The sequence below is a fragment of the Corvus hawaiiensis genome, chromosome 4 (assembly GCF_020740725.1).
Source record: "Corvus hawaiiensis isolate bCorHaw1 chromosome 4, bCorHaw1.pri.cur, whole genome shotgun sequence".
Classification (NCBI taxonomy): Eukaryota; Metazoa; Chordata; class Aves; order Passeriformes; family Corvidae; genus Corvus; species Corvus hawaiiensis.
Genome location: NC_063216.1, coordinates 29,801,080 through 29,827,658, shown reverse-complemented (window position 1 = coordinate 29,827,658; position 26,579 = coordinate 29,801,080). Strand labels below are relative to the sequence as shown.

Genomic DNA, 26,579 nt, shown 5'->3' with positions numbered 1-26,579 from the left:
CCGGAGGCCGCCTGCCTCGGCCGCGAGGGGGACCCCGGCCCACGGCGGAAGCGAGCGACAACAGCAACAGGGGAGCGGCGCCGCACGGGCCGGAACGCAGCTACCAGGCCACGGCTGCCGCTTCCAGAACCTTCACACCGCCACGCCGCGGAGGGCCGGGCCCACCAGTGCCGTGGGCGGGGTCGAGGACTCGGAAAAGGCTGGGCGGGGCGGGCTAGAAGGTTCCACAGCGCTGCGCGGCACTTGTGGGCGCGCCCACTGCTTCCGTGGGCGGGACAATGTTTGGTGTGGGCGGAGTCAATTGCGGTGGGCGGCACCAGACCCTGGGGCGGGCGGGGCGGGCTGGAAGGTTCCGCGGCGGGTGGGCGGGGGAACGAGCGCGTCTGGGCTGTCGCCGTGCCGCCATGGACTCGCGCAAGCTGAGTGAGCTGCGGGCCTTCGTCCGGCTGTGCAAGCAGAACCCGGGCCTGCTGCACACCCCGGAGCTCGCCTTCCTCCGCGAGTGGGTGGAGAGGTCGGTCCCGGGCCGTGGAAGGAGGCGGCCGTGAAGGGGCGAGGGGGGAAGGGTGTTGTGGCGCGGGACGCGGCGAGGGGAGGGGGGCGTGTCTCCTCAGCGCTTGCCGGCCCGCGGGCGCGCCGCGTGGCCGGAGCGGGGAGCGCGCAGTGTCGCCCCCGCGGGTCGGGTCCGGTTCGGTCCGCGCTGCGGCCTTCCCGCCCTCTCCTCTTCCCGCCGGGCTCACTCCCGGCGCGTTAAAAAGACTCGTTAATTTTTTGTTTTGTTTCGTTAACGCTGGCTATTCCCATTGCAAAAAGCCTGCCCCCCGGCCTTCTCAGTGGCTCAGCTTTCCAGTCTGGAAAGCCCCAGAGTAATACTTACTGAGCTAATTCTCGCATTACGCAGCAGAGTTGGCTAGCCTGTCTTAAAAAGGAGCCGAGTTTGTGGGGAGGTGAGTGGCGTTGATTTTCATCCTGGCACCCCAAAGCACAAAATACCTGGCAGCTATAATTCCTGTCCAAAACGTGTTTTGCTCTTTGAAGTTTAGTGTCTCAAAAGTAGTCGAATTCTCCGCTCCCTGTGAGCCATTTAGGTACCTGCTGTTTACGCTGCACGTACTCTGTGTGAGCCGGGCCTGTCGTAACAGCTGCTTCTCAGTTAAAAATCCTCTTTGGGTTCCACCCTGAGCGCCCAGAAGCACGAGGCTGGAAGGGTTGCGATTGTTTGCTGCTGGCAGAGAACCCACAGAACCCCTGTGTTCAGCTCCAGTACCTCTGCTTGGCTTTTATGGCTGCTACACTGAGGAACTCTTAAGAAGTGAAGGACATACCTTCAGGTGCACATTTTATGCAAATGGGATTTAAAAGATTTTTATTTAGTGGCAAAGTGGGAATTGTTTTAGAAAATTTGCGTTAATCTGAATCAGCAGGGTTTTGTGTGTATAGGTGTATATATATGCACACGTATATGAAGAACTAAACACCGGCATTTCACAATATGTCCTGTAATGAAAATGGCTACAATGAAGTGTTTATTCGTGTTCTTTTACAGTGATATTTGAGGTTTTTTATGCATCTGAATAATACTGTGGTTGTAAAACCACTTGTATTTAACTGAACTTGGCTTTGCAGTACTGACAGTGGATGTACCTCTGTCTAGGAAGGAGATCGATGTCTGTCTCACCCTACTGCAGGCCTTTTTTCCTTTTGCTACTGCATAAAATACCTCAGTGCCTCACCCTGGGTTTCTTCCAGTACTTCTGTTGTGTAAATATGAAGGTGTGGACAGACTGCTTTAAGAGGGAGAGGAAGAACACTGACTTCTTTTGGTCAAAGAAAGTGTTAGGGAATGGAGAGATGACCCTCTGACTTTCTCCATGTTAATGGGGAGGGCTTTAATTTCCAGATAAGTTTTAGAATTTGTATTTGGTGCTTGTCTTATAAATACAGAAGTTACATTTAGAGCCATGGAATGTTTTTTACATGTAAAATCTTCACTGGATGTCTTTATCTCAAAAGTTAAAAAATACTTCAGAGCAGAACCTCCTACAGCTCTCTCAAGTTTTCTGGTTTTCTTCACGTATTTGAGTTCTATATTTGCCTAAATAATACACTTGGCTGGTGGTAGTGGTACCCAAATTACTTTCCATGCAAAACTGTCTGAAATTCTGCTGGGTCTCCCTCTGTCTTTACATAATAGTGCTGTTTGCAGTAGAACAATTAAGTGCATTTATAGGGCCTGATCATTCTTTGGAAGCTGCTTCAAACAGCATGACCTGCCTTCAGGTGGAAATAAACTCGGAAGCTCTTACATCTCTGTCTGGCTTATCTGTCTTAATCTGAAAGATATAGGTTTGTTTACCTAGGTAGTGTTATGAATGATTAGAATAATGACTAAATGATACTAAAATCCATCATTAAATTTTTCAACTAAAATTCTGCTAATCTATTTGATTTTTCCCCCTAAACCTAGGGATTCTAATTTAAATTATGCTAACTACTCATGAAGCCAGAATGGGATGCTTTATTTCTGACTAGCTGTTAATACTGCATCAGTAACCTTAAGTCTTACCTGTTTTCATGCACTTGTTTTCTAACCCTTGTTCTGCCTATATTTCCATAGAGGTTCTCTTTGTAGGGAAAGCATACGGTAGTGCGTGAGTGTGTTTGGAAAGTGTTTTGACATTCGTTTTATCAAGCCCATTTTTTCATAATTGCATAAAAATACAAATGTTTTGCTTGAATTATTATGAAATGAGTCATTAAAGGAAACACGTTTCAAAACCCTGCAATTGAACAAAGAAACAATAGCAGTCCTTAAAAATAAAACATAGAATCCCTAATTGATGAATAAGGCTTTTTGCATTTTTTTGTTGTTTTGTTTAAATAGGTTTTTACCCTTTTGAATTCACGGTAATCCAATTTCTCTCTAAATATAATTTTGCTGTCAATAATAAAAGTGGTTGCAGAAATCACATTTGCGGTTCTTCCAACAAGTCATGAACGTGACACTTCTCATGGCTGTGATGAGTGGAAATGTGCAGTCACTGTTGCAATGGAGTCCTGACAACCCCCAGTTGTTGCTGGCATTGCACTCTGTGTGTGTCTTGTGTGTGTCTGTTCTTTTTCTACAGCTCAGTACTCCCCTTTTCCTATGAGAGTGTCTCGTGTTTCCGTATACTGCTGAGGTTTAATACATTGCAAACTTTGCATATATCCCTGCTGTGTATTTAATCGTTGTAATCAAATACTGGCTTAAGAGATTTTAGAGTAACTTTTTTTTCATTCTGGGATTATAACTGTAGTTTAAATAGAGATTACCAGGATAGCAAAAATATTTTCAAGTACTGTGAGTGAAACTGTTTAGCCTTGGCAGTACATGAAATAGCATATTATAAAATATGCATGTATATTAGTAAACATTTCTCAAACTGATCTAAACTTGGATAGTTTTTGGAGGGATATGAAGAGAACAGAGGAGGCTGACTAAGTTGTTTCAGTCTTGAGGTGATTTAAGGTGTCAGACTTCAAACCAGCTAATACCATGGATATTAGCTATTAGCACTGCTAAAATGCTTTGTAATTTGTAGTTTTCTTTATGCAAAAGAAAAGTTCCATGTGGATGCTAAAAGGCAGGAACAGAGGAATTTTCCAGCTGCGAAAGCATTTGTGAAGTTTTTCCTTTCTCATGCTGTAGCTGAGAAACAGAGAAATCCAGCTTCTCACAGCTTCTCTGTGAAAGCTTTCGTTCTCATGCCAACTGGATGGACAACAGTAAATCGTTTCTACACCTGCAAGTTGTTTTGAGAACTGTGAAAATTATTTTCCTTCTTTAAGAATAATATTTGGAAATGGGTGTCTTACTGCTCAACCTATCACCTTGAGAGGTGGTGGGTCAGTAGGCCAATCATGTAATTTCTCTTTTGTGATCCATGCTATAAAAGATGGGGTTTTGGCATCAAAGGAGGCTTAGCTCTGCTTTGGCCATATCATCTGACCTGGACTTATGTTGTGATTTTGCCATCTTTCTGGGGATAACAGCGACAGTTCCAGGGCTTCACTGGATGGTCCCTGTAGTCCTCTCCTTGGTTTTTAGGGACTAATAGAGAGTTATGTGTTCTATTGTCAGCCTACGAGGGCAAAAATTTAGGAGGAACAGTTAGTTCATGCTCTGTGTTTTCTGCCTAGCTGGATAATGATTTCTCAGACTGCAGTTGTTTAGTCCTTGCAGTATAACTTTGATTAAGTAATGTCAGCATCCCGGGAGCTTCAGAACATGCTGGGGTTTGTCACTTGTTGGATTTTTTTTTTTTTTGGTTGGTTTGTTGGTTTTGGCTTTTTTTGACAGTTTTTCCTTGTAAATAAGAAGTAGTTTAGTGCTGTTTCTTGCCTTTTGCTGCAGGATGTGTCAGGATGTGTCAATCCTGTGCCAGGATGTGTCAATCCTGTCAACTCCTTTTCACTCTTCTACCCTTTCCCCCCCAATTCATCCCTATCACTGTCCTATCCCTCCTCATTTAGGTTTGTTTTCAGCATGACTCTGAGATGGTGCTGCTGACAGGAGGGAGAAAAGAGGGGAGAATGGACTGCAGTGGCTTGACTTAAGAAGCTATAACTTCTCATCCTTGGGGTGCAGTTTTATGTTGCACTAATTCCTGAAAGCAGATAGTCCTACATCCTTCCAGTTCCTCCTGCCCACCCCTGTTTGCCCGCCTCCTTCTCCTCTCCCCTGCATCCCATCTTGTGTAGGGCCCCAAGGATTTGGTTGTTGAGTTCATAGAATCATTTTTATTGAAAACCATCAGTAGGTGGAAATTTGGGGCAGGGGATGCCTGGGAATGGTATTCCTTGTGGCATGCTGTCATAGGTATGATTAGATCTTCCATCTAACACCTGGAGAATTCAGCCTCTTATTCCTGGCTGCTAACCAAAGTCGATAGCATGTGGAAGTTTATTCTGTATTGACAGAATGCTGTCTCTACAAAGACTGCTCCTTAATTGTAATGAAGGAAAAGCAGGAATATTGCAGTATGTAAGAGAAATGATTTTTTTTTTTCCTAGGCAGCAGGTTTATTTTAATTGCATAGGCCTTTTAGGCTGTTCTCTTTAATTGTTTGACCTCTGTTCAAAAAATAATTTTAGTAATATCTATAATCATAATGTCTAGTTTTGTTTCAAACATAAATTACATTTAAAGGAGAAAATCCATTTGAGCCAAGAGGCAGTTTTTCCTTGTGAGAAAGGGTGGGTGGGTGAAGGGTGATGCAAGTGAGTACAAGTCTCAATGGAGTTGTACAACAGACAGTGTGCATTGCACTATACTGAGAAAAGTGTGGGGGATGTGTACTCTGCTGCTTTGACAGTGAAATGGATCATCATGTTTTGTGTTACAACAAAAAGGCGAGATTATCAGGATTTGAATCAATAAAATACATGTCACTATTTTGATAATATTACTGTTTTGTTTTGTTTTTTCTCTGTTTTGCTGAAAAAGTATGGGAGGCACAATACCACCTGCTCCAGCCAATACCTCCACAGAGGAGACAAGTAAGGTGAGATATGAAAAATTTATCGTGGAAAATTGATGCTGACAAAATTACTGAGCAGCAGAAGGGGGAAAATTGCTGTCAGTTTTCACTCAAATGACGGGGCTGAATGTGGGAGTTCAGTCTGAAGCCTGCCCATTGTCTGTTGCAGATGACTTCTTACAGATGGCTTCCTAGTTCATTTCAAGTGTTATCATGCTCCATTTCCCTAATCCTGAATGCCTGATGTTCTCTGCAATGCAAATGCCATACAGAGGCTTGATTTCTTTTTTTTTTGTTTTCTCTTGTCTGTTTATAAACCACTTCTCTAGTCATTAGTGGATTAAATTATAATCTTTTCATGAGAAGAAATATTAATGAGCATGATAAGTAATGAAGTGATCAGTTGAACTATCAAATTTTTAAGGCAGTGTTGCGGAAGATGTTGTTGGTTTTTGTTATTTATTTTAAGGGAGAAAATAAATTTGCTGTGTAGATACTTACATCAGGATTTTTTCAAGTTTGAAATTCTTTTGAAAAAAAGATGATTTTTAATTTATTTAACAAGATAGTGGGTGCTGGAATTACTGGCTAGTTAGAGCTCTATGGAGGGATTGTGTCTATGTACTGAATATAGTGTGTGACACTAAGTATGAAGACAAGCAGCTTGTATCTGTGATAATAGACAGGATGTGCTAAATTATGGGATTTGGATGAAATTTAGTTAGAAGTTGATAAGAAAGCATTTGAAATTTTTGAAAAAATATTCTAAGTATGTATGGCAACAATCTCAGGCCTTGGCAAATGAAAACAATATTTAAATCACTATCATCAGCTTATTGTTGCCTGCTAAAAGGCCTTAGCTAAATAGTATTAGATTGAGAGAATTTTTGATCCAGAGAAAGTGTGAGGGAAGGCAGGAAGTGGAAGAGTTGGTTAGTAATCACTGCAAAACTGGGTCTGAATTGGGTGTTATTTGGATTTTTTGGTCTTGGTTATTGAATTACAAAATTGGAAGGACCAGCTTTACCAATAATAGAAGTTCATGAGCCCAGATTTGAGCTCTTAAATATTTGCATACATGATAGACTTAATCTGAGAGGAGGGAAAAGGAGATTAGTATCTTAAAAATAAAATGGTTCAGCTGTATAGTGATCTGACTTTTCTAATGCATTGTTGTTCATGAGAGTGGAAATAGAGCATCAGTCAGAAATAATGTGTACTTACAAGTATGTGTCTCTCTCAGGGCAAAGCAGAGGAACATCCAGAGGAGCCGGTTAAATCACCTGAACCAGAAAGTGAAGAGAGTGACTTAGGTGGGGAAAATAGTGACTTTACTGCATTTTCCAACATGAAAATGATTCTGAAAATCCTGTCTCTATAGATGGAGCTTAGTCTTGCTTTTTGTTTTTCCCCCAGAAATTGACAATGAGGGAGTGATTGAACCAGACAACGATGACCCTCAAGAAATGGGAGATGAAAATGTGGAGGTAAGCAAAATCTTTTCAGTGTGGCAGTAGGAAAGATAGAAAGAGGGTTTGAGTGTAATCAGGGATAGCAGCTGAGGGAGGATGAGTACTCTATTATCTGTGTAGCCAGCTTTTGTTTTGGCTCTTTTTTTTTCTTATTTTTTCTTACAGAAAACTTACTGGCTTAAAATCACAGTCTTTTCTTATTTAAGGTTAGAGTCAATCAAAAAGTTTAATGTGGAAGGTCAAGTCAGAAAATGCCAAAGAAGTTTATCAAAACACCCATGCAAACTAGATATGTAGAATTCTACAATTATTCAACTTAGATTTCAGGTGTTTTATAGCTAAAAATAATGTTGACTAATGTCTTCAAGCTGAAAGCAAAGGTTTTGTGGGTTTTTTTGAACTATGATTTCAATGCAAATTAAAATGAAGGTTCTGGAATTGGAAAACTGAAGCTTTCTCTTTTGGCACAGTCTTAGTGTGGTAATTCTGGCCTGGACTCTACAGCTTTTGGGGTTTGTGTGTGTTTTTCGTTTAATTTTTTTAGGTAACTGAAGAGATGGCGGATCAAGCTAACGAAAAGAAGATTGAAGCGATAAATGCTCTCAGTGAAGGTGATAAATTGTTTTTTTACTTACTCAAGGACATTAGGTTTGGTTCTCCTATTAAAAAAAGAAGATAGATATCTTGGACCATTTTGAATGCTTTCAAGAAAGTTTTGGGTATCCAACAAGAAGTATGTTTCCTCTATCTAGAACATGAAAGCTTCTTCAAGTACTGTTTTTCCAATGTAGCCATAATTAGGGAAAGGTGGGAGGGGGAAATGAGGTACTGCAGCATCTTAATTACGCATTGATCATTATAGTAGTTTCCTCCATGTTATGATTAGTGTCTCTAGTGGTTTGTCTTAATGCAGTGAAAAGGTGTATAATAAAGATGTGGCATTCTATTTGATTGCATTCAAAGTTAAATACACAAATTTAACTGGGTAAAGTGTCTCTTCTCAAGCATTAATTTTGGAGTTTGTACTTCAGTAGCATAGTGAGAGGGAGAAATTGGTTTTTCTTTGTTGATAATGTTCTATTTAAGAAGTGTCTGGGCACATAACACTGTAAGAAAGGTTTGGGAATTTGGATGTAATTTCATTACATAATGATTGAAATTTCACTGGTACCTATATTTAGGGGATCTTCAGAAAGCTGTTGACTTGTTCACGGATGCTATCAAGCTGAATCCTTGTTTGGCCATCTTGTATGCCAAGAGGGCAAGGTGAGTCATAAACTAGTGATTTATGTTTCTGCCTGTTGTGTTATTTTCCTTAAAGAGTCTAGGTATAAGGCAACTTGAGGATCTGTGTAAACTTAAACCACAGGAGGGAAAGGGTAGTGTTCATTTCATGCAGTTTTTTTTATGTTTGAGTCATCGGATTTGCTGAAGCAGCCATATAAAGAATCTTGATAATACAGTAAATAACAGAATAGTGTTCCAAAATGCATCGTGGTAACATTAAGGATACTTTCCTGTCTGACCTTCCAGGGGTACCCTCGCAGTCACACTCACACTGAGCTGGGACTGAAACCCCTTTGCAGCTACACACCCCATAGTCACACAGTCAGACCAGGTTTCCTTACTGTCTTGACCCTGCTTTTCCCACAGCAGTCTCAGATACCTGGATCCTTAAAATAATTTAATCATGGTGCAATAACAAACTAACAGCTCAAGCTGGTGCCTCTGAGGAGGGACCCCAAACAAAGGAAGCCCTGGGCTTTTATACCCTCACAGTCTGTGCTTGTGGAAGTCTGGGGTCATGGGCTTCTGCTGTGTCACAGAGTGTTCAGTCACCTGGCTGGGCCACAGGTCCCTGTGCAAAGGCTGGCACCAGTTCTTGCCTGGGACTCTCAGCACGAGAGTTCAGTCTTCAGCTGACACTGCAGCTGCACATGGAGCTACCTGCACTGAAAGTATTCCTCAACAATACTGCTTTTGGTGTGTGGAGATAGAATAATGCTGGATTAGAAACACTTGTAAAATCTGAAGTTTATTGTGGGATTAATATGATGATTGAAATGATACTCTGTTTAGATGCAAACTTAATTAAGAATCCTGTGAATTCTGTCCCTGTTGTACCTGCTAAATGAATTTGTTAGTAGACCAAACCTACTGCCTGTAGACTGTTCTGTTCAACAGTCTTATGTTTGAACAGGACACATCTGTATCTCAGCCCGTTCTCTACCCACCTTACTGCTAATAACATCTACCAGGCTGCAGATGATGCATTGGGAACTTCCTAAATTCATAATGCACAAACATCTTTATCTTCCTGATTCTTCAGGAAAGCTGGACAAGTATGTGTTGCAGAAGCAGATTTTTTTTTCCGTTCTTACGCAAAAGACCACTAACCATGGACGATTTGATAATTTAGTGGATCTTTCCCATAGCAAGGTATTATTCAAAGAAAACTTCAACTTCCATGAGATTAATTACTGTCCTTTAATTGTTCCATTGTAATACATCTTAACTGGTACTTGCCTTGCTGGTTTTTTCCTTTCCATATCAAAATTTTTGCATGTAACACCACTTGTGTACCTTAATACACTGTTGCTGTTGCCATCATAACAGTATTTTTAAAATCTCTTACAGTGCCATATCTTCTCAGGACTGGTATAGCAGTGAAAAATAAGAATGTTAGGAGAAGTTTAAAAGTTCCCTCAATTAGGTCTGTTGTAGAAAGAAATGAATAATATATTAGGATATTGTAAAACTTACCATGCTGATCAAGTGCTATGAGTAATCCATGGTTTTGCTTCTGGAGGGGGGGCTGTGTGTTTGAGAGACTAGTGGCTTTGTGGAGCCAGCAACGTTGGAATGGCTCTCATTGGTGAGGTGTAGCTTTGGGACACTTCCCTGACACCCTGTCCACCTGTTTGTTCCTAGAAGAAAGTGTGTGACTCTGTACTTGCTTTATAACAAATCTTAATAATGAAGTTACTTACAGGAAGTGTTGATAAATTGTTTTCAAGTAGATGTAAAAGGGAGATGTAGAATTAGATGTAGATGTAGAAGTTTTGACATGGAATATGTTGAATATTGAATACTTTTGTCAATTCAGGAATGTTTTTTAGTGTTTCCTTCAGAGATTTTTAATTACTTGAACCTCCTAAAGTACCGCTCTATCAGTTAGTCTGATATGCTTGTGTGTTGTAAAATTTTCAGTTTTTACATTGAACTGACGAGGATTGGGGCTTCTTTCTGAGTTTGTGTTTGTTTTGCTGCTTTTGATTTTGATGACTCATCTATATCTTTTTCCTCATGACTCTAGCTGTTGATCTTTGTAGCCTGCTGTCATGGGTTAGCATAACTCCTCATGCTTTCTTTGTGTTACTGTGTTAAAGACTGTGCAATATAGCATGCAGAATATTATTGTTGTTTTGTTCAAATTGCTAGTTGCCACTGGCTATAGACCCCAAGCACCATAGGGCTGAACTGTCCTTTGCATTTCTGTGTCTTCTCCTTCTGCACTGGTTATTCTTGCTGGCAGGACTTGAGTCTGAACAATGAATGCTTTCAGTTCTTGCTAATGATTCACCTACAATGCTGGGAGAGTGAGACTAAATTTTAGCAACTTTGTTATCGCTATAAAATCATTTTGAACTGAGCTCTTCAAATACATTATCTCACTAGCTTGCCTGTTAGTCACCCAAAATTATTTCCAGCTTAAGTTAGTAACTTGGTATTTCAATATGTATGATAAATGTTCTTGTTCCCACAGTGTTTTTGTGAAACTCCAGAAGCCAAATGCTGCCATTAGAGATTGTGACAGAGCCATCAAGATTAATCCTGACTCTGCACAGACCTACAAATGGAGGGGAAAAGCACACAGGTAATGAACTGCACTTGATAGTATCTTTACTTGGGGGAAACAGTTTTGTTCATATATTCTCTTTCTCTGTGTCTCTGAACTGTTTGTCTTGTTCCTGAGAGCAGTAGCCATGAGCCAAGAAACCATTGTGCTGTGTATGTGGCTTAGAGAATAGAAAAGATGGTGATTTATTGATGGCAATTTATGAGTAGTCCTCCTGGTACACTCATCCCCTTTTTCCCCCTCCTCCCCCCCATCTTCTAATGGCTTACTGCTTTTCTGAATAACATTTTCTAATCATTTGGTAAAGATTATGAGATCTAGGACTGTGTGGTTTATTTGTTTGGAGGTCTTTTGTTTTCACTTAGTTTGTTGGGTTTTTTTACTGACCTATAATTCTTGAACATTTCTCTGCTGTTCTTATTCCTTAGATCCTGGAGCTCTTCTACATAGTAAATTTAAATGCCATTTGTTGCAATTGAGAAATGTTATTAAGCAAATAGTGTAATTATTTAAAATGGTGTTAGGCATCCCCCCAACTATAGTTAAACTTTTTTTTTTTTTGAAATAGCAATAAATCAGAGAAAAAAGATGACAATTCTTATGGCCTGTATAAAAGTGGAAAAAGCAAATGCTAATCTTAGTGTGCTTCACGTGTTTAGCTAGGGTACCTTCTCCCTGTTAGATCATTCTTTATAGCAGACAATGACATGATCTCATGGAGAGTTTTTTACTCGTCGTTACTTCAAGCAAAACTTACTGTAAGGATATCAGGCAAGCAAGCAAGCGTCCTCTAGTGGTATTGTAGTGTGCAACTTAGTGAAAACACCATGATTATTAAACTTCTGTGCGTCCTTGTAGCTCTAGGTAAAAATTCTGAGTGATGCATGGTTAAATACTTTGAAGAACTGTTAAGTGTTCAGTTTTTCCTTCTGACTGTTGGTGTCTTCCCAATTCCAGACTTCTTGGCCACTGGGAGGAGGCTGCTCATGATCTTGCATTAGCTTGCAAACTGGATTATGATGAAGATGCAAGTGCCGTGCTGAAGGAGGTGCAGCCAAGAGTAAGTGGGGAGGAATGTTAAAGGTCTTCCCTGTATTTGTCTGAGTGACAAAGCTGCCTTCATGTTCTTCAATAGGCGTTGTCTGGAAGAAATGTGTTCATGTGTCTTCCAACACTTCAGACTGCAGTTATAAATACTTCTGTCTTCAGTAACAGCTGTTTATGGCAGTGTAGGGAAATTGAGTGTGTGGGGCTGGGCATGTAACCAAAATATGAAGTATGCTCCTTTTTAAAATTTTAAGAGAAGAATCTGAAGCAGTTGAAGTTTGCCAGGTATTTTAGAATCTTGACTAAAAACCTTCAGAAAAGCAAGAGATAACTGATAATGGATTTTTTTCCCCAAGATATTTCTGAGTTGATCAAAGCTTTGTCCTTAAGCATATTTTCTAAAGGAAGGATTTTGCTTTGGTTTGTACTTTCATTAGTCAGCCCCATGAGGGCAGCCTCAGCTTTGCCCAACGGGTTTTCAGCTGTTCTCCCATGGCTGACCCCAGCAATCTTCTAAGGAGGAACTTCTGTGTAACCAGTGTAACACTATTGATAGCAGGCTTCCTTTTTCATGTGTTTTTGCCTGTTACTTTGAAGTGGTTGACACACCACAGATGGCAGCTGTTGTATTGTATTGAGTTTACATAGGAAGTTTGGGGAAAGGTGGAGACTGCAGGGCTGGCCTCTTGTAAGGAGAGACCTGAGGCTGTCCCTGTGAGAGAGGGAGTCAATTCCAGCTGGTGCCGAAGTTGAGTGAGTCAGTGATGCCAGTGGTGCTTCCATGATAACATATTTAAGAAAGGGTTAAAAAATGCAGCATAACAGCTGTGAGAGGGAGGGCAGTAAAGAAGAAAAATATGGGAGAAGCAACCCTGCAGAGACACCAAGATCAGTGAAGAAGGAACTGGGAGGAGGTGTGCTAGGCATGGGAGCAGAGATTCCCCTGCAGCCAATAGAGAGGGTCATGGTTAAGCAGATTGTCCTTCTCGAGCCTATGGAGCTTCACAGTGGAGCAGATCCACCCTGCAGCCCATAGAGGATCCCATGCCAGAGGAAGTGGGTGCACCTTGACGAAAGCTGCAGCTCATGGAGAGTCCACTGGAGCAGGCTGCTGGCAGAAACTGCAGCTGGTGGAGAGAAGCCTACACTGAAGCTGGTTTTGTGTCAGGAGCTGCAGCTCGTGGGAGACCCATGGTGGAACAGTCTGTTTAAGCACTGAACCTTGTGGGGACAACCACACTGGAGCAGTTTGTGAAGAACTGTATCCTGTGGGGCAGACACGCTGGGGCGGGAAAAAGGTGTGAAAAGGGAGGAGCGGCAGAAGTACAGTGAACTGATGACAGCCCCCACCCCACTGTGCTGTTCAGGATGGGGGGAGGAAGTGGAAGAATGGGAAATGAAGCAGTAAAGCTGAACTTCGGGAAGAAGGTGGCTTTAGTTTTGTCTTTGTTTCTCATCATGCTGCTCCATTTTTAATGGGCAATAAATTAAATGAATATTCTCCAGGTTGAGTCTTTTTTGCCCATGATGGTCATGGGTGAGTGATCTTGTCTTTATTTCAAGCCAAGAGCTTCTCCACCTTATTTTCTCTTCCTCTCCTGTTGAGGAGGGGGGAGTGAGGGAGCAGCTTAGTGAGCATCTGGCAGCCAGTCAAGCTTAAACCCCCCACATGCATAAACATTCCTGTGTCTAACAACTTCAGCTTTTCTACCATGTCTTTGCTGTCTCCAGCAAAATGACAATAGAAACCATTTTACAGCCTTTTAGTCTTCTGTTTATGAGACTATTGATCTGTGGTTAATGTAGGTCTCAACTGGTTTTCATAAGAAGTATACTTAATGCTTGGCTGAGGAGGAACCACAGAAACAGCAGAGTATCTGTGATACGTGGATGTGTAGTTGCTGGCTGCATGGGAAATTGTGTATGTAGCTCTAGGAAAAACATAGCATCTTTTCATGGGTCATTTTCAAAATCTTAAGTAAGTGAAAAGGATGCATTAATCTAATTTATTCACTTCAAGCTTTACTAGAATTTTTTATTTTGTAGCACTTTGAGCTAAAAGTCTAAGTCAAATTCTAAAAACATTTAGTTAGTTTTGAGAAATACTTAGAAATAATGAAAATCTAAACTTTGGAAACTCTTTATGCTTCATTAAAAAGAAAACAGAACACTTACCTCTCTCTTAACGAGCCATTAAATGGCAGTGACATCAGGATCTGATAGCATGTACTGCATTCACTCTGTATCATTCCTGCTGCCTCCAGTGTACTTTCTCTGGCAGATACACTTAGGAATGATGTAGTATGAAATGAGTATCTCCTAGCTAAAATAAGTTGTATCAAAGCTCTGCTACTTATAAAGTAATGTTTTCCTTTAAAGAGTATTCTAAAAGAATACAAGAGTATCCGTTGTGGTAATAGTATCTTTGTTCTTGCACCCTGATTTTGGTATGTGTTTTTTAGTTACAGGAATGGTACAGAGTAACCATCATACACTATTTCTGAAATCATGAACTATTTTTGCAGTCATTTGTAAGGATATGTTCTGTTTTGAGGAAAGTGGTGCTGCAGTTAGTTCTGTCGTTATAATGAGCCCTGAGTGAGGAGCCTTGGGAAGATTGTTAATTCCTCTTTCGCTGGGGCTGTAGATTTAATACACTTGAGGAAAAAATTACTAAGGGGAAGCAAACGTCCTCCTCACCAGCCCTTTCTTGGTTTGATTGAGGAATTCATTGGTCTGCCTGTTGGTCTGTACATGCTGTAGAGGCATCTGAAACAGCAGTAACACTGTCTAAAAAGTGTGTGTGTATGCAGTGGGAATTCTTATTGTGCCCTTTTCCAGGGCAATTGCTGGTTTTAGCCCCAGAGAAATTGATATTTTAGCATAAAAAATATGAAGGGACATGGAATAATAACCTGTTCAAGTTCTAACGATGTTGCAAGTCCCAAAACTACTGCAAAAAACTATGCTAGAGTGCATGTTTTGGTGAATCCAGTCAGGGTTGAGTAGACATGAATAACTGATTGCCATGGGAAAGAAGTAGCAAATGGCTCCTAAAACAAAGAGCCTTTTAGGGTGTGAAATTTAAGAACTGGTAGAACCAGCTGGTTATGCTTACATGTGTTTTGTATTGAAATACATTGTGTGATATGCTAGACATGTATAGGAGCTCCTGGTATTCCATTGTGACAGGCACAGAAAATTGCAGAACATCGACGAAAATATGAGCGTAAGCGTGAAGAAAAGGAAATCAAGGAAAGAATGGAAAGAGTGAAGAAGGCACGGGAGGAGCATGAGAAAGCACAAAGGGTGAGTATTTAGGCTTTAATATCTCTTAATTATTTGGAGAGTGTCATAGTTATTTTGGTTAAAATGAATTACAGAGGAAAAAATGTTTTAAATTTTAGAGAGTTGGTTTCTGTCTTGCTTACTTGACTGGTAATGAAATCTGGAGAAGAGGGCATTTGAGTTCATCTGGTTTTATTGCTTGTGACAAAAACAGTCTCTGGAATCTCTATTAATCCTGTATTTCAAGAAGTCAGTTATTGTATGACTGTTCCAGAATAGTTTTCACTTAAAGTACTTATGTATCCCAGAGTGGGAGGTTTTAAATTCAGAATTATACTTCACTTCTCTTCCTCAATTCCTGGCACAGTTTGCTTTTCTTGCTTGCTTTTTTTTGTGCTTTAATTATATATTTTAATTTGTGGGGGGTGGGAGTTCTAAAAATACAGTTGGGAAGCTAAAAGAAATAGTACAGTTCGTACTCAGTAGAAACATACTCTGCATAACTAACCTGCAATCACGTACAAAATTAAGAACAGACAGAGCAATTTCTTGTCAGTGGTTCTGAACCACAGTAGAGTGCTTTGTTTATTGTGATAGCATATCTGCCTGAAACAGTCTCGGCTGGTTTTTTTCTCCTAAACCTAGCTGAGCAGTAGAAAACAGGCTGCATTTCCATTGTTTTTTGTGGAATGATGTGCTTTCATCTGCAGGAGGAAGAAGCAAGGCGACAGGCAGGAGGAGCTCAGTTTGGTGGCTTCCCAGGTATTTTATTTTTAAGCACCAATACTTGAGGTAGAGGTGGCTGTTGTTTCCATATGGAGTGTTATAACTGCTGTTTTTATAGCATTTGTTCTCAAGACACAGAGAAAGATCTTACTTCAAGAAAGATCTTGAAGTTTAGAACTTGTGTACAAATAACTCTTGGAGCACTAGTGGTAAGAGGGTTGGGTTTCTTTCTCTTGAGGATTGATGCTGTGTAGCAAGTAGAGCGAAGACAGAAATGAATAACTGGAGGATAACAGAATGAAAGAATTTAGGTCTGGGAAAACAAAAGAAGCATAATTTGCTTGATAATGTGTTGAAAAATGAGTATAAAAGTGTTTTCTAAATTACCAAGGTTGTCTTGAATCCATTTTGCTTAAGAACAGTAGTTTTCAAGTTGAAAATTTGGATTGAACATGAGGGAAGTCTGTGCTGGTTGCAAGCTGTTATTAAACAGAATAGTTTTTTAAAGGAGGTAGTGCAGATTACCTTGTAGAAAAGTTATCCTTCACAGCATCACAAAAATCAGGCTTTCCATGTTAGACAGTGAACTGGGGAGAAAAAAAAGTACTAATGCTCTTAAGATTGAGCTGTAGTTGAGAGTTGAGATAGGCTGTGTGCATGCTCCAATTGCATCAGCAGCCAGATAGAGACCATATGTGTTATGCTCAGCACAGCTGGGGAAGCTACTGAATAAAGATTCTGTAAGAGAACCTCAAGAATTTTGCTTCAGGGTTATTTTTCTTGGTGTTTTGTTGGGTTTTTTCCCATTGGTGGTACAATTTTTCAAAACCTAAAGTTCCTGCCAAATGTGGAATGTGTCTGGGACATAATACTACTGAGCTGCTTCTGCCCTAAGTTGTTCACCCCAGGCATTCAAACTCCTTATGTTCCTGAGTTTGAGACCTACCTCATTTAAGTTAACCAGAAAAAGAAGTGTACTCATTACAAGTCTCCTATTCAATTGGGTTAAAAACATGGATGAAAGAAGATGTAGGTCTTCACAGTAAGAGAAGACCCTACTTTCCATTGAGTGGACCAGCTGTAGCCCTATAGAAGGACATGGCTTTAGAGATGTGGCAAGGGCAGTATGTCTTAGTCTCAGTGAACACAATTATTGTATAGGTGAGTTAAATGTTCTTCATCATGCATTTTTCTTGTGTTGGATTTTCAGGTGGCTTTCCTGGGGCTGGAGGTATGCCAGGAATGGCAGGTATGCCAGGTCTCAATGAGATTCTCAGTGATCCCGAAGTTCTGGCAGCCATGCAGGTGAGTATTTGTTAAAGTCAAAGCTACGTGTTCGGAAAGAGAAACTGCCTAAGAGCCTAAGGGGAGGAAGGAAGATGTGACCTTTTGGATAGCGATGGGGTGCTTGCTTATTTCTGTTGTAAAATTCTTTCCTGATGTGTGTGACACCAGATTGTCTGGATTCAATGTTAGCTGTTTTGCAAACTAATGGAAGCTTAATTAAAAATCACACACACCCTGCCCCCTGTCTGTGATAGGCAAAACTGTGTGCCATATGCAGTTGTCATATCTTTTGAAAAACTCTCTCTCAAGTGGTTGTTTTCCACACATTATTATTCACTTGCTCATTTTTTTGAATGCACACACTTCGTAGAGGGATAATTATGCACAAACAAAAAATTGTTAATATTTTTCTAACACAATATATTATAATAATATTGTGATGAGAATTACCTTTCTCTTAGGAGATTAAATGTTTGAGGTTTTGCCACAGACAAAGTATTATTAGAATAGTTCTTCACTGGACATTTTCTGAATTCATATGCAGAAAGCTTACTTCCCTAGTGGACTTGATTAATTGCTCAATTAATTAATTGCTCAATGTCATGACTACTTCGACTCAAGAAAAGTATTTCAACAGATTAAATGGAACATATCTGGCAACATCAGTTTTAAGGGCTGGTGGGCTAGAAAAAAGTCAGAGCTATGTAGTCACATTTGCATTCTAATAATCAAGTATAAAACTGTCTTGTTTCTTTTTTCTGGATTGCTGTGGTTAAAGTAGAGTTACATATTGTCCTCAGCTCATTGAAATAAAGGCATCTCAAGGGAACCTTATTCAGTATGCCCTGGAATCATAAAAAAACATCACTTACCATGCAAAGGTTTGTGGGTTCATTTTCTTTATGGTTGCTGATGTTGGAAAACACACCTTTACTTGGACTGCCACAGTCAGCGATGTTGGCTTGCATGCAAACCATGCAGAAAGGGCCCTTGTGTTGTAGCTGTCTTCCTTACCTGGCTACTTCCTGCTGTAACACTGGAGTTTGTGATGAGAGGTTGCTGAAAACAGTGTTGAGGTGCAGCTAAATATTAAGTGCTTGTCATATGCCTTTAAGAAAACTCCATTGCATGCTCATTACATATGCCCCAACATAGGGTAGGACTCAGTTGCAAGAATGTGTGTTGACAGTGTTTTCTGATAATGCAGGCAGGCTTTAACATGTACAGCCTGTTAGCAAACCTTGAGTCTCTTACTGTCCTCTTTGTACCAACTTGGTATCTAGATATGATTTATTAGAACTTGATCTATGTCTACACTGCCACCTTTTCCTAAAATGTCCAATTCTGCGTTCTGGTCTTTTCCGAAGTGGCCATATAAGCTCTAATTTTAAAAGACAGTAGTTTCTACTGCTTGGCATCTGCTCAGTGCAGCTGTGGAATATGTTGATGGATAATGTTAGCTGGCAGCTATTATGTCTGTTATCTGAGGTGACAAAAAAGTCTGAACATACTGAATCACACAAGTTGCTCCAAAATTGCTTTTTAACTGATAGTCTGTAGAGACTTTTCGTAGTGAAGAGTTAGTGCCAAATTGGGAATATTCTAAGAGTGAAGGCCACCACCTCAGTCTCCTTAGACTTGCTATGATCTCATCATTTTGGAGACTATTCTCCATGAGTTAACACTGAAATGTGCCTGACTCTTTTAACATCTCAGTAAGCCTGACAACTGTGTGTGCCTGAAGACAAGCCAGATTAAACTAGTTATGCTGTTAACTTCATTTTGTTATCCATAGAAGCAACCAAAGAACCAGATATGGATGCCTGTGGACATGTTTAGGGAAATTACTGCTTGTCATTGGCATAAATCTTACCTGCTCTAGGTGACCCTGCCTGAGCAGGGGGGTTGGCCTAGATGACCTCCAGAGGTCCCTTTCAACCCTAACAATTCTGTGGTTTTGTGATCTCTGCAAATCACTATAAAAATTCTTTCTTGAGGGAGATTTCTGGTTCCATTACCTGAAGATTTATTTCTTCAGGATTTTTTATTATTATTATTTTTGCTCAAAGCAGCAAAACTTCTGTTGCATTTCTTTTCACAGCTTCTTAATGAAAGCAAGGTGTGACTTTTTGCAGTGACTTCTAATGTATGTTATTTTAGCTCATTTGCCCCTAAGCTTTCTAGTCTCCAGAAGAATTGACTGAAATTTTAGTGTGTTTTATTTTACTATTTTGCCTATCTGGAGGGCTGTCCAGTACTTTGTATCTTGCATATACAACAGCTTTCTCTAGACACACGACATTTGCATTTTGGAGTCAAGTAGAAGTGTTTTTTATAAGGAGTGATCTGTAAGGTAAACCTATGGACTCTTAATTTGACATGTAGCCATATGTTAGACACAGACTTCCAACAAAATGTGTTAAGTTAGAAAAAAAAAATAGTGATAACTTTTTTCTTGGAAGTATTATTTTTCCTTCTGCAGCTAAAGACTAGAGCATTAGAAAACTGAATGTCTCCCTTGTACCATTAATGGAATGGCTACCATTCCACCTTATGTACTGAACATTTCCCTAGAGAAATGTTGATATCCTCAGTCTTAACACTTTATTTTGATAATGTTGCTCATCAATGTGAAACCGTGGATGTTACAAACACTCTGTAAGGTTGAGAGTTTCCAGGGAGTCACAGAGGAACAGAATCATTTACTTGCTCTGAATTGATAGGAAGGTGAAACACATAGCATAAAACTGGATATTTAACATTAATTTAGGTGTGCTTTGACACAAACTAGTGACTAAGCTTACTCAGCTTTTTGTTCCAGATTCATATATAAGTGAAACCACACACTTAACAACATTACATTATCTTTATACTCATATGCCCTATTTTGAAATCAATTCAAGAAGTCTGAGGTTGTGAAAGTCTTCCTTTTTTGTTTGCGTGGGAATCCTGTAAAGTGGAGAGAATGTATCTAGTCTCTCTTTTCTGAACTTCAGCATTCTGTTTTCCATATACTTTTGGGGATTATCTTTTGTGAGGGAGACAACACAAATCCTCCCATAATACTGGACTCTTGGTTCCCAACGTATAAAATATGACTGAGGTGTGTGGGTGCTTTCAGTGGAGTCCACACCTTCCAAATGCAGTTTAGGATCAGAGTTGTTAAACAGCTTTGGACTGAGTCCCATGCTAGAATAGATACAGGATGGTGTTATTGTAGCACAGACAGCTCTGGGCACACTTCTTCGGTTTTGATGGTTTCCAAAAAACATGCCTGCTGTAGCAGTGGGTTAGAAGTCTAGGGAGCAGTGTATCTTTTGGTGAAAATACCTAAATGTCCTAGAAAAAACAGCAGATTAAATTACAGCTAACATCTGGGACTTGTATTGAACATAATAAACTGCTTGCACTTTTGTTGAATTAAAAGAAATTGGAATTTTTGTAGATATTGCTTATACTGAAAACATTTCTCCAGGGTGAGATGTAAAGTCGATACATACAGATTCCTTATATTCAAAACATACACATGTAAAACGAATAAAACCAGTTCAAGTTCAGTGGAAGCCAAAGGTGTACTAGAAGTATGGGAAAAAGGTATTAATGCTTCTCATACTAAATAGAGAAGATGGAGTTGTTATTTTTTTGGGCACTGACTTAATGGAATATGTGGATGTATTTATCAACTGCAACACAGTAGTGTGATGAAAGATAACAAGGTTCTCTTCCATGTGTGATTTCTCAGTGAAGGTGAGGAATGACTGGGAATTAGATGCATTTTTAAAAGCCAAACATTACCACATTGTCTGCTCACAACCCAACGGTTTCAGGCTTTTGCTGCTGGAATGAAAAAATGACAAAAGGATGAGTGTAGGACCTTGGGTGGGTTGGACGGTCGGGACGGACGGAGACGAGAGATCTCTGAAGTCAGATCTTGGAACATGCGGTTTATTGCAAAGGGCGTGGGTATAGGGGCACTGCTTAGAGCTGCCAGCCGCAGCTCGGAGCAGGCCCAAGAGAGCAAGAGTGTAAAAGTAAGAGCAAGTAGGTAAGAGTGGAGTAAGAGTGAGCGAAGAGGAGGTAAGTAAGAGAGTAAGCGGGTAAGGGAGTAAGTAGAGTGGTGGAGAAGTCCTTGTTACAATACAATAAATCATCTTTTGTACTGAATATTCTAATTTTCACTAGCCAATCTAATACAAGATACAAATCCTATAGCATTTACATACAGCCTATAAGAGTTCTTATATTACCATAGAGTGTTACATCTTAACTCCTAAAAACTACTCTTTGGACCCCTTCTGCTGAGCTAGTAGGGTCTGCTCTGACCCTTGGACCTGTTTGCAAGCAGAGGGTATTGTTCCATCAAGAGGGGATTACCTTCAGTCGGCCATACCATTGTTTTCCAGTTGTTCAGTAACTAAGACTTGGTATCTCAAAGGTGGCTTTCATTTCGATGTCGCCTGTAGTTTTCATATTCCCAAAATCTTTTGTCAGGCAATCATATTTATAAGGCTTTCCTGTTTCATCTTCCCCAACAGATGAGAATTAGCTGTTGCTCAGAGTAGAGTTATCCTATCATGCATACTACACACATCAAAATCCTGCCTCCTTCAAAATGCATTTGAAAGATGCCTGAACAGAAATAATACAGTAGGTGTGGCTGTGTTTGGTAGTTCCTGTTCTGGAAAAACACAACTCTTACCCTATCCCCCCTTGTCATGCACTGAACTATTACTGTAACAAGTTCAATAATGACTCTGGTGCCTTAACAACATACACTGTATTACTGGGTTGTCTTTAGAGACTTCTTGCCAGAAGTCTAATGTAGTCTTTTTATGTAAAAGCAAGATTAGATTCATGTGGAACCACATAATCACTTTTGTAGAATTGTTGTACAAATGCCCTAATTTCTTTTTGCTTTTTGTCCTGCAGGATCCAGAAGTTATGGTTGCATTCCAAGATGTTGCCCAGAACCCAGCAAATATGTCCAAGTACCAGAGCAATCCCAAGGTCATGAATCTCATCAGTAAATTGTCTGCCAAATTTGGCGGTAAACCATAAAATCCCTGGTTCTTAAAAATCATATCTGAATGGGAAGGATTGGATTTGGCTAACCAGTGTTGCAATAAAACAAACCATTTTACCTCTGATCTTCCTAAGAAGAGAAATGGGGTGTTCTAAGGAGAACTGCTCTCTAGCCCCAAGTATTGACTTTATTCAATTATTGGTTTATAGAACTCAAATTATATTCAGATGACCTAGTTTCAACCATCCCTTCTTGTCCAAGAGTTGCAACCTTTTATTATAAATTTAATTGTAAGTATTACAGACAGTTTTCTCTGAATGAGTACGCTTACAACAAATTGTAGTGTTCTAGGAGTGCAAGATAAAAACATGCTATTTTTTAAATTGCTCTCACTGAGCAAAGGGGAAAGAACTTTAACAGTTGAAGTCTGTCATAATCCCCTTAAGACAGAAAAATAGCAAAGGTGGGACAAGTCTGAAGAACTAACTGGATAAAGGAATTGTCTACAAATACAGATTTACTTTTTTTAATGGGTGACTGACTTTGTAGAGCTATTATCAGAATAATCAGGCTAGCTAGTTACACACTGGAACTTCTGGCAGTACTGCAAATCCTATATAATTTCAATCACCACAACTGTACAGCAAAGGTACAGTTCTATCCTTTGCACAAGCTGGCATGAAGTACATATTGCAGAGGCCACAGATGTTTTGTTACTTGTTCAGTTCTTGTCCAGCACCTTTACATAACATTTTATTTATCGGTCTGCGTCTGGGAGAGCAGCTTACTGTCTGTGCTTGTGCTCTTGTCCTTTCCCAGTTGGCAGGCCCTCTGCTCATCCTTCCTTGGGGCCATGCTTACCAGGTTGCATCTATTTGGAAACTTTAGGGAAGGAATCTTGTTCCCATCACTACCTCTGTCCCACTGAATCCAAGCCATCCAGAACATGTATATGCAGAGTTATAGGTCGGTGAAGGGGAGAATACCCAACAAAATTGCAGCTCTGGGTTCTGAATTGGTTTAAGTCCTTACATGCTCGCTGATTAAAATTTCTTGGTCAAAGTCCTGCTGTCTCTGTAGAGGTGATGACTCTTTCTTCACCACATTCTGTAGTCTTCCATCTTTTCTTGTAGCCTCTTGTTTAAAAAAAAAAAAAAAAAAAAAATCTGTTGTGGTTTCATACCTCCATGGTTTTGAGGCTTGTGATACGGAGGAGAAGATGAAGTAATTGGAACAGACAAAACATTCTTCTAACACATGCATTTATCAGCATGGGTATCCTTGAAGCAGTGTCTGTGCTGATGATGTTCTGCTGATGATGTTCAGTGGATTTGGCTACCAATAAAGACAGTTGCTTCTGTTTGTCTTGGCTAAAACATCTTTATGTGGGAAAAAATTACCATCGTTACCTGTTCACCACTTGAGTTTCAAGGTTTGTGTTACTCTTTTGTAATTCTGTATCTTAAGCCATAACTGATGTTACCATTTTTAAACAAATCTGGTTTAATGTAGGAACTCAACAGCAGTTACAAAAAAGTAAATTTCCAAATGCTTTTTCTCCTGCTAATGACCCCACACAGTGAAATGTGAATCTTTTTGCTTAAGAAATACAGTTCTGAATACTTCTCTTAGCCTTTAAAAATAAAGTATGGTTTTGGAAAACGCAGCCTCTTGGGTTTGTGTAACTTTCTGATAAAAACTATTTTGCTTAAATTAAATGTGGAAGTGCTTTAATTAAACTGTATATATAACTTGTGTTTTAAATTGGAACTAAATGCCTAAGGGCTTATCTTCATGACCAAATGAACTCAAATTACAGCTGTGTGTTGCTGTGTGCATGGCTTTTGGTCATAGTCTTGATCTCCCATTCCTGGGCAGAGATATTTGAAGTAGGTCACCCCCAAAATAGGCTGAATCTTGACTTCTGCATTCAGGCTAGTGCATATGTGTTGTGCACAAATCAGAGTATCTTGAATATAGGTTTATTCCCTACAGTTTCCTGTTATTCCATCTGGGCTGTTTGTATCTGTCTAGCCATGGGTAGTCAAAAGTAGGAAGTTACTCCTACCTAATAGAAATGGTCGTATCTGTGTCCTGCCCGCTTGCTTACACATCAGTTGCCCTTATTGAGAGTTGATTCAATGAAAACATGCTCCCTCATTTTGATGTTGGTGTTAGCAGTTTAGCTATATTATTTAGAATTCTTGTTCTTTGGGAATACACATCCTATGACTCCTTTGGTGTGTGAGCTTTTTTGGTTTTAGTGTCGCTCAGCAAGTAAATTGATGAGCTGTCTGGACCTCATCTCAGCTCCCTGAGTTAGTGTGTGGACATCTAAGCAGCTAAACTGGTTTGAACAGAAGTACAAGTGCAGAAAGCTAACTGCACAAGAGATGAGCAAAAATGGGAAGTTCCAAATGTGGTATGTAAGTAGCTAAAGGGGGAAGTTGTTGTTTTCATTGGTTGCTCCTGTATTTACTGGCAGCTGCTTCAGGCTATTTGTTCTGTTGCAGCACAGAGTAGGGGGTTGTTCTTGTAAGTGCAGTGGCAATAATCAGCTCTGCTGGCAGTTTGACTCTGAAAGCTGCAAGAGCGTATTGATGTCAACTAGGACAGAGTGCTGCCAGTCCTGCCCCTGGCTCAGGTGTGCCTTTCTGCCTTGTGCACAAGTCCTGTACCATGCTCTTTGGCTGATCCCATGCCACAGATTCAATGCAGTGACACAGCTGCGGCTGACTGGTAGCGGAGGCTCATAGCCTTGTTCCTGTGTGAGTCCCAGTGACTTCACTGTCCTCTGTGGTTCAGCTGCTGCCCCAAGGGAAAGCAAGTGTCCCCTCAGTTGCCACTTCTAGGCTGTTCTAGTTCACAGGGAGTCCCTTTGCATAGTAATGTGGAGAATGCAAAGCTTGGTGCCTTTACCAGAATTTTTTGGAAATATTCTCTCCCTTCATTGTTGGGCTATGAATAAATGGTATTTGTTGAAGTGGCTTGGTTTGTCTTTGTGGGAAGGCAGTGATTGGATGAGTAGGAGGCAGACTCTCAAAGTTGGATGAAGGCAGGTGGGACAAGCCTAGGTAGAACAGTGACAGGCCAGAGGAGAATGGGTCAATGAGTATTAAAAAGCCATGTAAAGGTAAAACCATGTTACAGAAACAGCTTTTTGCAAGTACTATATGTAGTTTAAAATATTTGTCTTTAAATGCCACCTCGTTTTTCTTGTGTGTTACTTTCAGGGCTTTTGCATAAAGCTCATACAAGCCACACTCTTGCATATGCCTGTACATCCCTCTTCTGTGGGATAGAAGAGCAAATAAGGTTGTTATGGGAGCTCATGGCACCTGCTGTCCAAGCAGAATCCTTCACCCATATGGGTGGGGGATTCTGGACCTAGCCAGGGGGAGCTGAAGCCAGGTTAGCTTTGGCATATACCTTTCTATGGATCATGGCGTGCTGCTGACTGGAAGTGTTTGGAGCCCCTTTTAAATCCCACAGGGCATGTAGGGATGCTGCAGTGCTTTCAGGGCTGTAGAGCAAGTGGGTTGTTGAACTGATGGTAGAGACTGGAGGGTTCTTTCCTTTCGTTTGCTGCAGGGCACTCTGACACTGGCAGTTATTGGTCCTGATGTGGATTGGTAACCTGGAGCTGGAGGGTGGTTCATTAGGAAAACAGTAGCAGTATTTTCTTCTGATGCCTGGAGAAAGGTGTCTCCTGAACTGTATTCAGAGCTCTGTAGGTGGGCCTCAACCTTGCTTCACACATGATGGAGTGAAGGCAGCATTGTAGGAAAGTAATTCTGGATTACCAAAGAGCTGAAGTGGAGTAAAAAATGGTGGTGTCCAATCAAATGGAGACACCTCCATGTTCAGTACCACAAGACAAATCATAGGAGGTCAGTAGTGTGATAAAAGAAAATGCACATACAGAGGAGGCAAGAACAGTTTTAATGTGACAAATGAAGCAAGTCAGGTGGTTGCTGGTGACTCTGTACTGTGGAGCAGGAAAAAAAATTCAAGTGACCGGGCTACAAGTCATTGATCACCTTGTGAATCAGAGCTTGGGTAAGTGATACTCACTTGATGTGATCCTCACAAACAGGAGCTTCATGTAAGACAAACCTTTCCTTGTCCCTACTGACTGGAGGTCCTGAGGTCGCACGGAATGTAAATACCAAGGACTCTCCTGTAAATCTGAATCTTGATGACTAACCAAATCCAAATGTTAATTTGTAATCTTGCTAACAAAGTGTTACTACTGTATATGTCTGCTGTACAAACACACTTTTGAAAGATGTATTCTAGATGGATGATCTCAGACAAGCTTGAGATCTTATCAATAAATAAATGTATTTGCAGAA

At 40.4% G+C, this 26,579-nt stretch overlaps 1 protein-coding gene across 2 annotated transcripts; it reads left to right on the top strand.

Annotated features, from left to right (window-relative positions):
- Positions 1-353: 353 nt before the first annotated feature.
- ST13 (ST13 Hsp70 interacting protein) lies at positions 354-26,579 on the top strand. Of its 2 annotated transcripts, none has more exons than XM_048301716.1 (12): positions 354-514; positions 5,489-5,546; positions 6,766-6,835; positions 6,939-7,009; positions 7,539-7,605; positions 8,176-8,260; positions 10,761-10,871; positions 11,811-11,913; positions 15,093-15,209; positions 15,899-15,950; positions 17,125-17,219; positions 22,131-26,579. In XM_048301716.1, exons 1-12 carry the CDS (start codon positions 405-407, stop codon positions 22,257-22,259), a joined length of 1,068 nt encoding a protein of 355 aa, XP_048157673.1. In that variant the 5' UTR covers positions 354-404; the 3' UTR covers positions 22,260-26,579. The 2 variants fall into 2 exon arrangements, with proteins under 2 accessions (XP_048157673.1, XP_048157674.1); XM_048301717.1 differs by lacking the exon at positions 354-514 and adding an exon at positions 726-947.

Excerpts from the sequence above, each read along its gene's own strand:
- ST13 (XM_048301716.1), top strand. The coding sequence starts at position 405 with ATGGACTCGCGCAAGCTGAGTGAGCTGCGGGCCTTCGTCCGGCTGTGC. Across the intron at positions 515-5,488 it reads CTCCGCGAGTGGGTGGAGAG|TATGGGAGGCACAATACCAC; the intron begins GTCGGTCCCGGG and ends TTGCTGAAAAAG. Across the intron at positions 5,547-6,765 it reads CCACAGAGGAGACAAGTAAG|GGCAAAGCAGAGGAACATCC; the intron begins GTGAGATATGAA and ends TGTCTCTCTCAG.